Here is a 16,814-nt window from a genome sequence, read left to right as displayed (position 1 = left end):
CTGTCAGTTTCAAAGGATTAAGAAGGATATAGAACTAATGGATTGTGTTGCTCACTAATTAATCTTTATTATTAAGGTTCTGTCAATATTCAGTTTGAGAAACAAAGAGTGTACCCTGCTACTAGTGTAATTAGATTGGGTAAAACTCATGCTGGGTGGAAAATTTGCAAAATTCTCAGAATATTTTTGATATATAATGTAATATTTTTATTGTAGTACCAGTATAATGGGGTGTATTGCCCCTCTAATGGACAGTCTGGAGCTTACAACTAAAGCTATGTCTACACCTACTGTACCGTAACTGCAGCATTGTAAGGCTCCTGTGTAGCCATTGTATGCTAACGGGAGAGAGCTGAGGCTTGGGTTTTGAACCTATAAAATTCCAATGTAGACATCTGGGCTTGATGCCTGACTTGCTGCACAGACCTCAGAACCAATTAAAGCAATATATAGCTATTAGGGATGAGAGTTGATTTTCTTTAGTCCCAACATTCTGGAAATAATTGTAAAAGACTCTGCTTCCCATAACCTTTGAAGGAAAATGAGAGGACCTCAAAGCAGTTTTATATGCTGCCTTCTCTTTTTCTTTCTCTTGTCCTAGAAATTGTAGAATGGAAGTTGTCTTACAGATTGAAACCATGCTAAAGCTCATACCCACTTCCCCCTGGTTTTTGAGAGATTGTTCCAAAAAGAAGTTTCTGCGTGATGAAGCCATGCTTGCTAGTCTTCTGCCATAGGGTTTGGCAGAGGTAATGCCATGAAAGACAGAAGGCTACTCATTGGTTACTGTTGGTCTCTGACCAGTAGCAGGTGTAAGAAGAAAAAACATGGCTAAAATCCTCATGTATGTGATAAGGATTGCTCTTAAGCTCATCTCCTTAGAAATACCCATCTTGACCCACTGCCCCATCTCATTTTTACCCTTCTCACTTGAAAATAAGAGATCAAAAGTGCAAGAGACTTGAGACTTAATTCTGCTTAGTGCCAAAAGGACTATACCTAGCATTAGATTTTCAACAGAGCTGAGTACAGTTGTGGCCAGAGTTTCAAAAGGACTCAGCTCCCATTTAAGCACCTAAATGAAGTGGCCAGCTTTTCAAAAGCTCTCAGCGCTCAGCAACTCCAATTGAAATGAGAACTTCTGAAAATCTGACTGCTTTTGTAGGTTTATAAGTGTAAGCTGTTGGGTGTTGAGCTCTTGAAACTATGGGCACTTATGTTCTTAAGCTTATTTAAGCCCACACGAGGAAGTCCATTACTATACTCGAGCACAACAACCATTTGCACCACAGTTTGCACTATGTAAGAGTTTGCAGAATCCAGGACTGAAACCTCTCCCATTCTTCTCTCTCCCCTCGACCCCCAATCTGATTTCTATTTGGTCTCTCTTATTAAATGAATTGATGGTCTTCTAATTCCTAGTGGAAAGAGAACCACATCACATTGATATCGTTGTTCGTAGTACAGAAGGGAATGACTGAACCTGGAGACTGCTACCTTTAGAGGTGATCCCACTAGATCACAGTGTGGCATAAGTGCAGCAGCGAAGAGAAGCTGTTATTGCTCCTGTTTGTCTATCCTTGTCATGGGACTAAGCAGAGATTATTCCAGCAACGTTTCATAAGTACTAAATTTAAACACTTTTAAAAACATCAGAATGACCATACTGGGTCAGACCACAGGGGTCTTCCAACAGTGGCAAATGCCAGGTGCATCAGAGGGAATAAACAGAACAAGTAATTATCAAGTGGTCTATTCCCTGTCACCCATTCCCAGCTTCTGGCAAACAGAGGCTAGGGATACCATCCCCGCCAATAGCCATTGATGGACCTATCCTCCATGAACTTGTCTAGTTCTTTTTTGAACCCTGTTATAGTCTTGGCCTTCACAACATCCTCTGGCAAAGAGTTCCACAGCTTGACTGTGCATTGTGTGACGAAATACTTCCTTTTGTTTGTTTTAAACCTGCTGCCTATTCATTTCATTGGATGACCCCTAGTTCTTGTGTTATGAGAAGGAGTAAATAACACTTCCTTATTTACTTTCTCTACACCAGTCATGATTTTACAGACTTCAATCATATCCCCACTTAGTCGTCTCTTTTCCAAGCTGAAAAGTCCCAGTCTTATTAACCTCTCCTCATATGGAAACTGTTCCATACCCCTAATAATTTTTGTTACCCTTTTCTGTAACTTTTCCAATTCCATTATATCTTTTATTTGAAATGGAGTGACCAGATCTGCGTGCCGTTTTCAAGATGTGGGTATACCATGGATTTATATAGAGGCAATAGCTAATAAGACAGAAAATATCCTATCCCTTTCCAAACGATTCCCAACGTTCTGTTAGCTTTTTTGATTAGTGCTGAACATTGAGTGGATGTTTTCAGAGAACTATCCATTATGCGTCTTGTAAAATTATATCTAGATAAAATGAAAATGCCCTTTGTCCATGTTTTATGGCTATAAAACATGATGTTGAAATAAGCTATTTTATTTTTTTTAGAAATTACTATATACACACACACAGAATGGCAAGCAGAGAACATATTTAAAGTTAATTTGCCATAATGAAATCAATATATGATGAAATCCATGTGTAATTATACACATGTTAAAGGAGAGTCCTTACTTTGACTTTTTCAAGAAATTGGTGAAGGCAATTTGACTTAATTTACAAAAGCATCTATAATTCTCGAAGTTACTAGTGCAGAATACCACACACCCTCCTCCCCCATAAAATCACTCTGGGCAGTCAGTCCCTTCATAAAAATATGTTAAACCTTTTCTGTGTGGTGGGAGTGCCTCAAATTTAGTCAGGGTTTTCCATTTGGGCCCCCAAACTACAGGGAAAAATCCCCATCTCCTCTACCCTGTTCTCTTCTGTCTTCTCACAGCCATCAGGGATTGGGGAGCCCTCAGAGCATCCTGCTATCCTGTCCTCCACAACCCATGCACACAATCCCTGCAAAGGAAAAATCCTCCTCTGGAGAAATCACACCCACTATTGCTGGTATTTTCTGCTTCTCATTGGGTCCAGGGAGAAGCTTGGGGCCATCATTCACCTCCAGGGAATCATGGCGCAGGTCCTGATGTGAGGAGTTGGCCTGGCTGTTGTCCACCATCCCCACTTTCCTACATGTGCTCTCAACTGCTGCCCTGGTTGCCACTGTTGCGACCCTGTCGATGATTTTCAGCAAGTCGGTGAATTCATTCCTAATCTAATCTTTGCAAAAGCCTTTGTGCTTACTGTAGTGCGAGAGACAGAAAAAGAAGAAAAACATTTTGGTTTGAGAAAATCTTAAGTCCTGATTACCTTACTGCATGCATTAAAAGTGGCATTCTGAAGAAGGGAACAACCTTCATTTATCTCGGAAGATTTTTAGAAAGTATTTGTTGTAATTGATTTAACTTGACGATTCAGTCTCACTTAAATCATTTTCTAGGGAGTAAAGTACTTGACCATATGAAATAAACATTACACATTTCCTTGCTTTCGTTTCATTGATCATAGTTATTCAGATTACCTATTCCTGAACTTAAATATTTGCTTTATGCATGTGAAATGAATATTTTATAAAAGCACTGCCCAAACCAAATATTGTAAATATTGGGAAGAGATTCTTTTTTATAAAAAATAAATGTAATATCCATAAGGCATGCATTTCACCTTTAGGGTATACAAAATGCAACAACCATAGATGGGTCTAGTGCAGTGGTCCCCAAACTATGGGGCACGCCCCTCCCAGGAGGGTGCGGAGGAACATTCGAGGGGGGGCAGGCCAGCCCCCATGGGGGACAGAGGGAACACCACCCAACCCTGCTCTGCCCCCATCTCCACTCTGACCTCAGCCCTAGCCCTGGCCCCAGCCTCGGCCACCGGCTCCCATCCCCACTCCCAGACACAGCTCTGCTCCCAAACGTGGCTCCTGGCCCTGATTGTAGGCCCACACCTTGCCACAGCCCCTGGCCCTGACCGCAGCCTCGCTCCTGGCTGAGGCCCCAGTGGCAGCGCTGGCCCTGCTCCCAGCCCCGGCTCCCAACTGTGGCTCCTGGAGGGGAGCAGACCAGGTAAGGGAGGGATGTGGACAAAAATTTTGGGGGACGATTGGTTTAGTGATTGGCTACTCATGCACCTCTATATTAAATTAACATTTAAAATGAAGAATTTTAGTTGTTAATTTACTAGATTTTATCCTAATATTATTGAGCTTGAGTGTCTTGTGAAACACTTGAATGTCCTGACTAAAAATAATATAGGAAATAATCTTCCCAGCTCACAGCCTGTGTTAGCAGAATGCATTTCCATAGGGCTTATGAAGGGAGGAATTTATCCCCAGTTGCAGCACATATAAGTGGCACATGGGGGCTATAGAACCTTATGGAGGACGTGATAAACTGTCCTCCCCACTGTAATAGAACTGAATCTGTTCTGGTTAGTCAGGAGTGGACTCTAAATGATCATAGGGGTACAATAGGGGGAGCAGTATTTACCCCAATAATAAGCTTCTATAGTACATAACATTTTAAAATTCCTCTTATTACTACAAAACATTTTGGAGCTTCCACATCATGCAAAATATACTACAGTATATTGACAATAACTGGACTATATGAGGACAGACATTCCTGTGACGAGTTCGGTCACAGAGACCTGCTTGGGACTGTCACCTGTCATGCTGAGATTACCTCTGAGCCTGTTTTCCCTGCCAAAGCTTGGGACTCTAGAGCCCTGCCTTGTTGAGCCAGACATGCAAGCCTGATACAACACAGACCCAGGTCTGGTCTGTGCCCCCAAAGCTGCAGATTTTAACCAAAAACTACTCAGCAGGTCACCTATCCCCAGCACCCAGACACCCAGTTCCCAATGGGATCCAAACCCCAAATAAATCTGCTTTACTCTATATAAAGCTTATACAGGGTAAACTCATGCATTGTCCACCCTCTATAACACTGATAGAGAGATATGCACAGCTGTTTGCTCCCCCAGGTATTAATCACTTACTCTGGGTTAATTAATAAACCCAAGTGATTTTATTAAGTATAAAAAGTAGGATACAAGTGGTTTCAAGTAATAACAGACAGAAAAAAGTAAGTCATCAAGCAAAATAAAGCAAAAACACGCAAGTCTAAGCCTAATACATTAAGAAACTAATTACAGGTAAAATCTTACCCTCGGAGATGTTCCAATAAGCTTCTTTCACAGACTAGACTCCAAATCCTTTCCTCTGGTACAGTCCTTGTTAGTTCCAGCAGACATCTTAGGTGGAAACTGGGGGTTTTCTCATGACTGGCACCCCTCTTTGTTCTATTCCACCCCCTTTTATAGTTTTGGCACCAGGTGGGAATCTTTTGTCTCTCTGGGTCCCCACTCCTCCTTCTAAATGGATGGGAAAGTACCAGATTTAAGATGGATTCCAGTATCATGTGATATAGTCACATGTCCTGTGAGACCCCAGCCTCCATTCTTCTGGGCCTGACTCACAGGAAGGCTTGCAAGTAAACAAAGCCATCTACAGTTAATTGTTCTGGTTAATGGGAGCCATCAAGATTCTAAACCACCATTAATGGCCCACACTTTGCATAATTACAATAGGACCTCAGAGTTATACTTTATATTTCTAGCTTCAGTTACAAGAATGTCGTATGCATACAAATAGGATGAACACACTCAGTAGATTATAAGCTTTGTGATGATACCTTACAAGAGACCTTTTGCATAAAGCATATTTCAGTTACATTATATTCACATCCAAAGCATATTTTCATAAAACATTTGGAGTGCAATGTCACAATTCCATCTTACCTTGAAGTACTGCAAGTACTTAAAATATATCACTAATGATTTAGATATGTATATTGGTTTGGATATCCTCTATGTACTCCTACAAATTGACTGATCAGATAGGGTTACAGTAAAATTTGCAGGAAATATATTTATGAATCAGGTATAAGAAAGGGAGTTTTATTACTTGCATGACTGATAAACCTGGGACATTTTTGTGGAAGATAGCCGTTGGGAATAATAACTTAGTGACAAAACAGAAAAAGGGTAATAATTCATAAATTAGTAGGTCATTAATCTTGTCTTTATGAGAGAACAAGCTAATTTATTTCAGAGAAGATTGAACCTGAGGTACAATTTATAATCTTTTTGATAGCCAAGTAATGTTGAAAGGCTCATAATGTAATGCTATATTATTCATCCTTTGAACTTGAGCTATTTTTATGAAATAATGGAGGGAACAGACAAGAGAAATATCAACTTTTTGGAACACAGTAAAGCAACAGGGAAGTATTGGTTTGCTGTACAATTTTCAGAGAGGTGAGAATTGAATAAGTGGGCAATATCATTTGTGAAATAGAGCAGCATTGTAAATGAAGATTGATTGCATTTTTAAAACACAATAGTTGCCATTAAAATATCATTTGCAAATAACGTCACACATTAAGCCTGATTGCCTCCTTTCTACAAAATAACCCAGTGGAGGGGAGAGTGGAGGAGGAAAACATTGTATGAGTTCTTTTCCAAGCTCTTAGCTGAGGTAGGTGGGATATGTCCTCCCTTGTGGAACAAACTGGATGATGGTGTCTTCAAACCCTGTGGATCTCAGTTCCAGCTGTATTAAAGTTCTGTGCCTCTGCACTGCTCTATATTCCATGTAGGTCTTTCTGCATTGGTAGCTACTCTTGGAAGTCCTCATGAAGGTGGGTTCTTCAGCATAAAGGGAACCACAGAGAAGCTATTGTCGCTGCAAGCTGCATTCACTTTTTGCGAATTCCCTGAAGGGCTTGTGGGGGGATGCTCCTGGGAATAACAGTACCTCTTTCTGCTCACAGCCACTATCTTGCCTCACATGTCTTCCCCTCCTCTTCTGCACTGGGCCCTCTGCAGAGTTCACGGGGAGGCTGACCCTTTGCCCTGGATCACAGAAAGAGAGATGTGTAGATCACAGGGGGAGTGTTATGGTCAATGGTATCTGCAATATTATAGTTATTTTCTATACTGAGTTATGTCCTGACTGGCTTTAAAAATGGTCTTAATAAGTTTATGGAGAGAATGATATGATGAAACTGCTTACAATGGCATGTAGCCACCTGTGACTGCTGGTAGTAAATATCTCCAAGAGCCGCTGATGGGACACTAGATGGGGAGAGCTCTGAGTTACTCCAGAGAATTCTTTCCCAGGTGTCTGGCTGGAGGGTCTTGCCCACATGCTCACGGTCTAACTGATCACCATATTTGGGATCGGGAAGGAATTTTCCCCTGGTTCAGATTGGTAGAGACTGTAGGATTTTTTTGCCTTCCTCTGCAGCATGGGGCACGGGTCACTTGAAGGTTTAAACTAGTGTAAATGGTGGATTCTCTGTAACTCAAAGTCTTTAAACATGATTTGAGGACTTCAGTAACTTAGACAGAGGTGATGGGTCTATTACAGGAGTGGGTGGGTGAGGTTCTGTGGCTTGCAGTGTCAGATTAGATTATCATGATGGTCACTTATGGGTTTAAAGTCTGAGTCTGTGTCAAGATACCACTGCATAATAATTGTTGACAAATGTTTTTAAGTGGTAGTCACTATGTATATGGTATCTGGAAAAGGTGCATACGCAATAAACTTTTCTAAATATAATAAGTAAATAGATCTTTTAATATATTTTCTCTACACAGAACAAGAAATTATACAAAATAATGTTATTTGGAAGCTTAAATATATTCAAAAGTTTCTCTCTAGAAAAATTAATTTTGACTATGTATAAGTGAAAAGACTTCTGTGATTCCAGAGTTACTTGTGTGATGTGTGTACTGTAGAAAGAATCTCCTTATACAAACTGCATATGTCTCTCCAGATGTTTGTGTGTGAAATATTTTTGGAACGCTTTACATAATTATACTTTTTTTATTTTTTTAAGATAAAGATACAGCAGTTGAACTTCCTATAAAATTTACTCCACAATATCCTGGTCGCTATCCCTGCCAGATTCTGCTGCAATCTTCCTATGATATCCGGGTCTACTTGATTGAGTGTGTGGTGAATACAGACAGTACTGAGGCTGAGCTTGAATTTGTAACACCAGCCTATCAGGCCGTGATTCAGGACCTACCGATAGTAAGTCCATTTTATAATTAGAAGGTTAAATCAAGATTCAGGATTATTGGATTCAGCCTTTTAAATTAAAATGAACATCTATGTATCATAGAACCCACAAAAGTACTGAAATACTGACTTTATCTTGTTACCCAAAGTCTAAATGGTATGTAAACATAAAACTTGTTTAGGGAAAAGAGTTACTGATTGTTTTCGATCCACCTAAATAACTACTGAGTCTGTTATTCCTAATGATTTTTCTTCTGTGACTGACACTTATTAATATATAGGATATTGCAAGTAGTGGAGAAAAGATTGGTATGAGTAGTATGAATACTACATGTAAGATTTCTGGCAATGGAAGGAAAGCAGAAATCTGAATTAAGGAGCATGATAGCAGAATTAAATATTGTACAGATCGTAGTAATGTATTTTTCCCCACAAAAAAGAAATTGTTTTTAAAAATAATTATTTAAGAGAAATGTGAGGTTGTAAATAATATGTAAGGCTACGATTTAGTCATGGGTATTTTTAGTAAAAGTTATGGACAGGTCATGGGAAATAAACAAAAATTCACAGCCCATGACCTGTCCATGACTTATACTATAAATACCCCTGACTAAATTTTGGGGGGTAGGGGGTGGCGCTACTGGTGTGGGCATCCCGGGGGGCCACTGCTGGGAGGGCGGCCATGGCCAGTGGCACCAGCTGCAGGGAGCTGCCGGAGCAGCGGCTGCTTCTGCTGCCCTGGGACTGCTGCCTGGGCTGCCGAGCAGCAGCTGCTCTGCCACCCCAGGGACTGCTGCTCAGGAAGTCCCTGGGGCCAGACACACCGGCTGCTGCTCAGGCGCTTCCCGGGGCCAGCTGCCCGGGGCCACCTGAGCATCGGCCAGTGAGGCTGGCTGCGAGGCTGCCTGAGTGGCTGGCTGCAGAACTGCTCCAGCAGTGGCCATTGTGGCTGGCCCTTGGGTCACTGGACAGCTGGCCTCAGAGCCATCTGCTTGGGTGACCCCAGTGTTAGCCCCACTTGCCACTGCAGAAATCATGGAGGTCGCAGAAAGTCACAGAATCCGTGACTTCCGCAACCTCCGCGACAGACACAGAGCCCTAATAATATGTAATATAGATACATTAGAAAAGTGTATTCAAAAGTTAAATATTTGAAGCATTCAATACTAAGAAGCTATGGTTTAAGAGAGGGGTTCAGTAATTAACATATTAGATTAATGACTATTCTGATCTACTTTAATAATTTATCTCCGGCAATGACCAGGACGTGATGCTCCAGAAACTGATGCACGAAATCCCATAGTGCACAATTATGGTGTAAGCCAACAGACCAAAAAGATAGATTAGAAAGAGAAAGAGTCAAAGTGTGAATTTTGAGCTGTAGGGTTGGGTATCTTCTTCAGAGAAGACATTTTCAAACTTTTGAGGCCATCAGCAGACTGTCTCAAATTAAAAGATAAAGAGAGAAAACGATGTGGCATAAAACAACAAGAGGAAGACTTAAAGGTTCTGTTAGAAGTGAAAATGTTACCTAAGGTTTGCACCAGGAGTTGAGAGTGCTGCACATACAATATTTTGAGTGAGGTGGTCAGGAAGAAGAGAGAGATATAGTCACACTGAGAAAGTCACACTGAGATCTGATGGGACAAGAAGAGGGGAGGGATCCATGATCAGACATGAGATCAGTAGCTTGTCTGGAGAAGGACAGTATTGTGAAAGCACAGTGAAACACTGAAAATAACGAAGGAGGTTGTTCTGAAAGTAGTTAACAAAGAAACACTGAAAGTGAAACATTTCCTAATGCAATCTTTTCACTCTCTTTTCCTTGCAATATCTTTTTATTATTAAGACAAAAGAAAAGTAGGGAAAAATCATGGGGTTGTATTAAATGTACATTTAGAAAACACACATACACGTGCATACACACACACACACACAGATCCCAGCCTATTTTAAAATGTTATTAAATTTGCAAGTAAAGCACTAAAAAGTTGGGAAATGTCCAAATTAAGGTTATCTGGGCAACATTAGTTTCTACTCTCTTGTGTATATGCATAATGACACAGTCTTTAATTGAAGGACTGCATACTTTATTTACATTTTCCACAGAACCCCGTTACCTTCAGTGCGCAGGATAGATGGTGTGCAAGGAATGAAGTGGTGGTTCAATATTTTTGTCCTCCTCATTTTATGTGTGCCGTAGGTCTTATTTACTGCAGGCCACTATACCCTGCTCTGAATAGAGAAGGAATAATTTCTTCATGGGCTTTTCTGTGGCACTCATCACAGGAGTCATGCTTGACATTAATGAGTTTATCTTTGCAACACCCCTGTATGGAAGGGAGTGTTTTAACAGATGATGAAATTGGTGTATTAAGATGAAATTTCCCCAACTTGGCACTTGAGGCCTGATGATTTTGGATGGTGTTTAGCATTTTATAGCACTTTCTGTTCAAAGTACGGTCGAGACATTAACAAATTAATCCTCACAACACTCTGGTGTGGCAGGTGGGCAAATTATTATTCCCAGTTTTACAAGTGGGGGAATGGAAACTGAAAGGCAAGGTGACTTGCCCAGGCTACACAGTGAGCTAGTGGCAGAGTGAGGATAAGATGTCAGAGTCTTTTGAATCCCAATCCTGTGCTCATTTCTTCAGAGCATACTGCCTTAATGGGTGCGGAGCTCAGCTTCTACAGCACACACTGACTTCAGCTGCTGTTGTGAATGCTCAGAACTCCTACAAATCAGACCCCAGGTGTTTTCTGTTGGACAACCAGAAAATGAGGCATCCACAGTTAGTGGCCACCTCTGAAAACTTTGGTTTACCTGGCTTGCCTAGCATCACTTCGGAACTCCATGGCAGATGTAGGGCTAGAACCCACCTCTCCTGTGTGATATTCAACTTCTTTAATCACATCACACTCCTTTTACTTCCTGAACTTCCTTTTCTCATTCACCACCATCTTGCAGTTTCTTGAAGGAATGAGGCAGAGGTTCTACAGTCAACAGCCTCATCTGTTCCATAATCTTGCATGATTTCCTGGGCACTGATCGTCCTGTATACTCACAAGCTGATCCAAAGCCAAAGGAAATCAATGGAAAGACTCCCAATTACTTCTGTGGGCTTTGGATCAAGCCCTGAACAAAGCAGGGGTCAGAAAATTTAAAAATGTATGACAATGCATATGTCCAAGGGATTAGAATTAAGATTGCCCAGGCAACCTAAATTTTGGCATTTCCTAACATTTTAGTGTTTGACTTTGATAGTGTTGTTGTTTTATGCAATTTTCAAGTTGTTTTTTAAAAGTAAAATTAAACTCTATTATTTGAAGCTATGTACTGATACAGTTTTTTCTGTTCTATGTATAAGGAAATTCTGCAGTATCTCGGGCATAACACTGTGATTACTACAGATTAATACTGTGACACTGTACTTCCATGTGTGGGCAGGTCCTTCTTCAACTAATGAACAGCATTCAGCCATGGAAGAATTTCGAAGGTGATACAGTTGCTTTTCTCTGGCTGACAGATCTTTTCCTGTTTGAGGCCAGAGAGAGCAGTTTACATCATGTATTGGTCTCTGTCTCTGTACTGATAGGGGAATCAAAGGCCTATGGCTATTTTAAGCCATATTTCCTGGCTAACATCATGAGTAGATCTGTCAGCCATAGGGAAAAAAATAACAAAGGAGCCATATTCTGCATCAAAATTTCAACTTTGCTCCTTTTTACCATGCCAATAACCAATCAAAATGATGGGATATTTATTTCTCCTAATTTTATTTTCCTTTTTAAGTAATAAGTAAGATAATGGATATTGATCTGCTCAGCCTGTCTATGCGGCCTGCCCCTAGAACTGGAGTTTCTTTTGTGTGTTGCTGGATAAAGGGTGTGCTGGTTTTAAAGAGGATGAGATTCTGATGTTGTGGAGCATGAGAGAAAAACATATTTGCATGAACTCTTCATCTCCCATTAAGCCTCCAACTTGTCAACACATAACTGTTGGTTTTTCTTTCATGCTTTGGGTTCTGCCACAGGACAGTCTGTCTGCTAAACAGTTTAGTGTTTAGCAGAGTCAGTATCTGAGTGCATATGGTTAGATTGAGCCCATAATTATAAGTACAATCAAACTTATTTTATAGTACGAGTACGTAATACATGAATTTTTAGAGCATTCCTACTAGTACCTATAGTGCCAGCATTATTGAACTTATGGTTGAATACATTTAAAATTTTAAAAATATAATCTTTATTTTCCTAAAATCTGCTCTGAGTTGGCACTTTTGAAAAAATAAAGATTGTGATCTGATTTGGTGTCCATTCTAAGAATTAATGGCAAGAAAGTTAAATGTAGCTGCAATTGCAGGTAAATGTATGTTGTAACTTTAAAAGTACCATTTGGATGACATCTGTTTTTTTCCCCCCAGAGTAATATGTCTAATCAGGACTGGAAACTTCAAGCAATCCTAGAGGGACATTGTTTTTATGGCCCTCCTCTCATATATGTGGGTCCAGGTGAAACAACACAGTATCCTCTCATGTTTAAGCCCATTGCTGAGTGTGTAACTCTGGTAAGAGAAAAGAGACTTTCAGCCTTTATACGAAGTGCTGCTACGCATAAAACTGTGCCTACACTCCAGGAAACCCCTTAAGCAGGTGTTTAATATTAAGCATCTGCTTACAAGGTTTTCTGAATCAGGGTTATTCAGGGCAAGACTTTTTCCTGAGGATGTACATGAAATAAGCTGCCTTCAGGGGAGCTTAGGCTAATATTTGTATGGTCAATTTTTCTTTTCTCGTGGTCTTACCCTCTCTCTCTGCCCACCCAATTTTATTAAAATTATTAGGTATTCTATACAAATTGCAAACACTCTAATTACAAATATGTACAGTGCATTCCAGCCTTTATTTAATCAGTAAATTCAGGAAATGCCAATTTTAAGGTTCTTTAATAACACTGAGTATCCCTCATTGCACATATATGTCATGGGGATTCTATAGGAATGGATGTTATATTAGTTCATTCATTAATTTCCATTGATAGGTATGTCATTGCTCACATTGGGGTGGATTCCCAGGCACTCTGTGCCAATGGTAGTTGCCATTCTGGATATTATGAGGTACATACCAGGGCAAGGGCTGTTTCAGCTTTTAACAGGAAGTAGTTTGTACTGAGCTACTCTGGTGTTTGGCATGCCATACAAAAACACAAATTTACAGTACCACTCTTTTGCCTAACACAAAATAATTACTTTCTACAAACTACAATAACCTATTCAGATTCCTTACTAACATCAGTATAATGTAGTTCACAAATCCAGTAACAAAAATACAAACCCTCCTAAAAGAGTTAACAGTCCTAAAGACAAACCTCATCTAAACTAAAACAACCCAAGCTAGGGAATATGGAATCATTCCCTGGGAACACTGTCATTACACAGGTTTCAGAGTTGCAGGCGTGTTAGTCTGTATTCGCAAAAAGAAAAGGAGTACTTGTGGCTACAGCTCACGAAAGCTCATGCTCAAATAAATTTGTTAGTCTCTAAGGTGCCACAAGTACTCCTTTTCTTTTTGTCATTACACAGACAACAGAGTTAAGATCATTGTGTGGTTGTACTCTATATTTCCTGCTTCATGAGAGTTGGAGTTGGATATATTTTATTCTTAGCAATTATTAATTATTTTCAATAAGCTTTTTGTATGTTTGAATTATATATTATATTTGAAAAATAATATAGGATGTAAGGAGAAGCCACATTTTAAAGGATATGCATGAAGGGTTAGATTTACGGGTTGAGTATTCGTGTTTAACTCTATATTTTCTAACTTCTGAGTGTTTGGTTTCTCATTCTTAATGTTACACTAATATTAGTAATCATTTATTATTTATTTGTTAGGCACAGATACTGCACAATATTTTTGTTTGGAGTATATAATCTATGTGTGTGGATAGCCATAGCTCACTCTGTTACACTGTTGCAACTTCACTAGCTTCAGAGGAGTTACTTCAGTGTACATAAGAATAGAATTTGGATATGTGATATTGCATCACATATATATACATATATAATATCATCACATATCCAAATTCTATTTATGTAGGTATAAAGCATTTAGTGTGTTTGCACATACTCAGCAGATGTGTATCACATGTAGATCCCTACACACAACTGGTCAGGCATGAAACACCAGTTCTTTGGAATCTCAGTCTCACAGCAAAATATCAAGAGGTAGGTCACCCACACAAAACCTATGTACTCCCACCCAGAGGGCAGATTTTGTCAGTTTTTAGCGCGGTCCTTTCTCTCCATCCTGGACTAGTTTAATAGCCTTGTCTGTACTCTAGTGGTGAAATCCTGGCTCCACTGAAGTCAATGGGAACTTTGTCATTGATTTGAATGGGGCCAGGATTTCTCCCCAGGTCCTCATTATTATGGAGACTTCCCCAGCAGGTCCCTGTTCTCTCAATACTCTTAAAATTCTCATTCTCTGTTAGTGTAGTATTGATGCATCTGCTCTTTATCTTTCCTACCAGAATGAGGATCCCCAAAATGGAGTTAGCTTATGAAAGAAAGCTGTGGATGCTGGAGTTCAGTAGATAGTTCAGATGCTGATTGCATTTTCTTGGTCTTTCTTTTAAAATTATAATCCACAGGAATTCTTCCCAAACCTTCCAGACTGTATCATTAAATAAGTTGATGGTTTTCAGAAGAATCTTCATTTTTTTTTAAACAGTCTGACAAAATCATTCCCTTTGGGGCCAAATTCCACCAACAGTCAATTTTAGCAAGATGCAAAGTTTCTTCCTCCTAGGCCATTGATTTAAATCTGATCAGAATTTAAATAGCCAAACAATAATGAGTTGCAAACAGGTCAGCTTCAGCCTTGTTACTTAATGGTTTTAAGATTTCACTGTTTTAGTTTCATCCATAAATGTGTTGCTGCAGTTATCATTCAAAGACGGAATAAAATTCATAGGTTTTGAGGGTGGATATTAATGATCTGAGTTCTCATTTTGTAGTTTCTCAAAATGTTAATAGAATTCTATTATTCTGATCAATGCAGTGGGCAAAGCTACTAGGCAAAGTTATTCTGTGAAAACCAGCAATAATGTTGAAGTCCAAGATACAAAAATGACATAGGCAAATTTTATTTGTAATTTATTGTGTATGAGGATTCATATAACAGATGAAAGAAAGAGTTACTTTTGTCTCTTTCTTGTGTATAGTAAATAAAATTGATTCAGAAAAGTTTAGTGCCAAGAGCTACCTCCTGCACCTGATTCTGTTGGATGGGTACTGCTGGAACAAAGAAGTACCTTTCTCTTCCAGTTTTTCATGTTAATTAGGAATAGTGATGGTTCAGAAAATATTTTCTTGGAAGGTATATTTGTTTGATGAGTAGAAGTAAACAAGTGTATAATCAATATACGCGAGGCACTATACTGCTAACTCTGTAATATAGGAAAATTAGAAATAAAAGTCATTCTTCCTGAAGTTTGTCTTCATTAATTCAGCAGAAGTGTTTACATATATGCTGGAGAGTAAACAGACAACACCTCCCTGAAAGCTTGTTTTACTACCTGGACTCAAGATTAATTAGGTTAAGGGAGTTTTTCTGGCAGCCATGCAAGACTCACGCAGTGCTGAAATGTCCTCGTTTTTTTCTTTGTCACAGGGCAAGCTTATTCTGCAAAATGAAACAGATGGCACTGAACACATCTTTGGCCTTAAGGGAATAGGGAGGAAACCTCTTGCACTGGATCATATCGTGATAGACTGTCAAGTGAGACAAATTACTCAGAAGGTCCTAATGGTGCCCAATTATACCAAGAACAAGTTGACATACAAGGTAAAGTTGTGGAATGTTAGGATACATGTATCTTTGTCAAAGAGGATGCAAATGATGGTGTGAAAATAACATAGTAAGAATATTGTCATAGTTCCTACTTATTAACTTTCATTTGGCAGTAAGAAATTGCTTCTATATCTAATAGGATTTAGCTTGTTATTACTATAGTTGACGTTTCCATAGGAAGGAATTCTTTTTAGTTTAGTGCATGATTTATTATACATTTCATGAAGAAAGATTTAATTATTTCTTACTATTAAATAATTTAATACTTTTGTTTTTCACTCTTTTCACTCAGTATATTTTACAAGTGGATTGAGATAGGCCTGTTTCTGTATGTAAAATTAATTATTGCAATTTTTGTAAATCTTGCTAACATGAGTATCTTGTAAAGGAGTTCTGTGTCTGGAGCTTAGAAATCTCAGTATTCCAAACATGTGAATACTCAAAGAAAGTTAGGTTTTAGCCAAAATGACATTTTAACCCTGGCTTTAATTAGGTGTATATGTATTATTTAATATAAATTTTCTATTAATATACAAATATTGTATTTGTTAAAAGAAAGCTATTTAGGTTGCATCATCAAGTGCTTGTAAGTAAGGAAATGCCAGATTTACAGTTGCCTGTTCTCCCCATATAATGTGTCTAGAATGGTAAATTGTCTGTACTCTATTAGAGGCAAGTCCTGTACCCTTTGTGGATACGTAGGACTCCCAGGTAGCAGAACCAGTGGCTTCCTGCATGCCAATAGGCAGGAGATGGCTGAGGATTGGGGCAGGACCAGAGGACCACCTCTTTCCTTTCCAGTCACAGAGAAGGTTTTCTAATACTATTCAGGGAAGATTTGGACTTAGTGAATAAAAACCAC

General features: G+C 39.3%; 1 protein-coding gene across 3 annotated transcripts in view; it reads left to right on the top strand.

Annotated features, from left to right (window-relative positions):
• Nucleotides 1–16,814, top strand: part of CFAP47 (cilia and flagella associated protein 47) — a 636,073-nt gene that overhangs the window by 316,369 nt on the left and 302,890 nt on the right. For all 3 annotated transcript variants that reach the window (XM_073358068.1, XM_073358073.1, XM_073358080.1), the window contains 3 exons: nt 7,911–8,107; nt 12,523–12,666; nt 15,773–15,946. In XM_073358068.1, the coding sequence (XP_073214169.1) occupies nt 7,911–8,107; nt 12,523–12,666; nt 15,773–15,946 (515 nt within the window). The remainder of the gene's footprint in view (nt 1–7,910; nt 8,108–12,522; nt 12,667–15,772; nt 15,947–16,814) is intronic.

Source organism: Lepidochelys kempii, chromosome 1, assembly GCF_965140265.1.
Source record: "Lepidochelys kempii isolate rLepKem1 chromosome 1, rLepKem1.hap2, whole genome shotgun sequence".
Classification (NCBI taxonomy): Eukaryota; Metazoa; Chordata; order Testudines; family Cheloniidae; genus Lepidochelys; species Lepidochelys kempii.
This window is presented reverse-complemented; position numbering and strand designations above follow the sequence as displayed.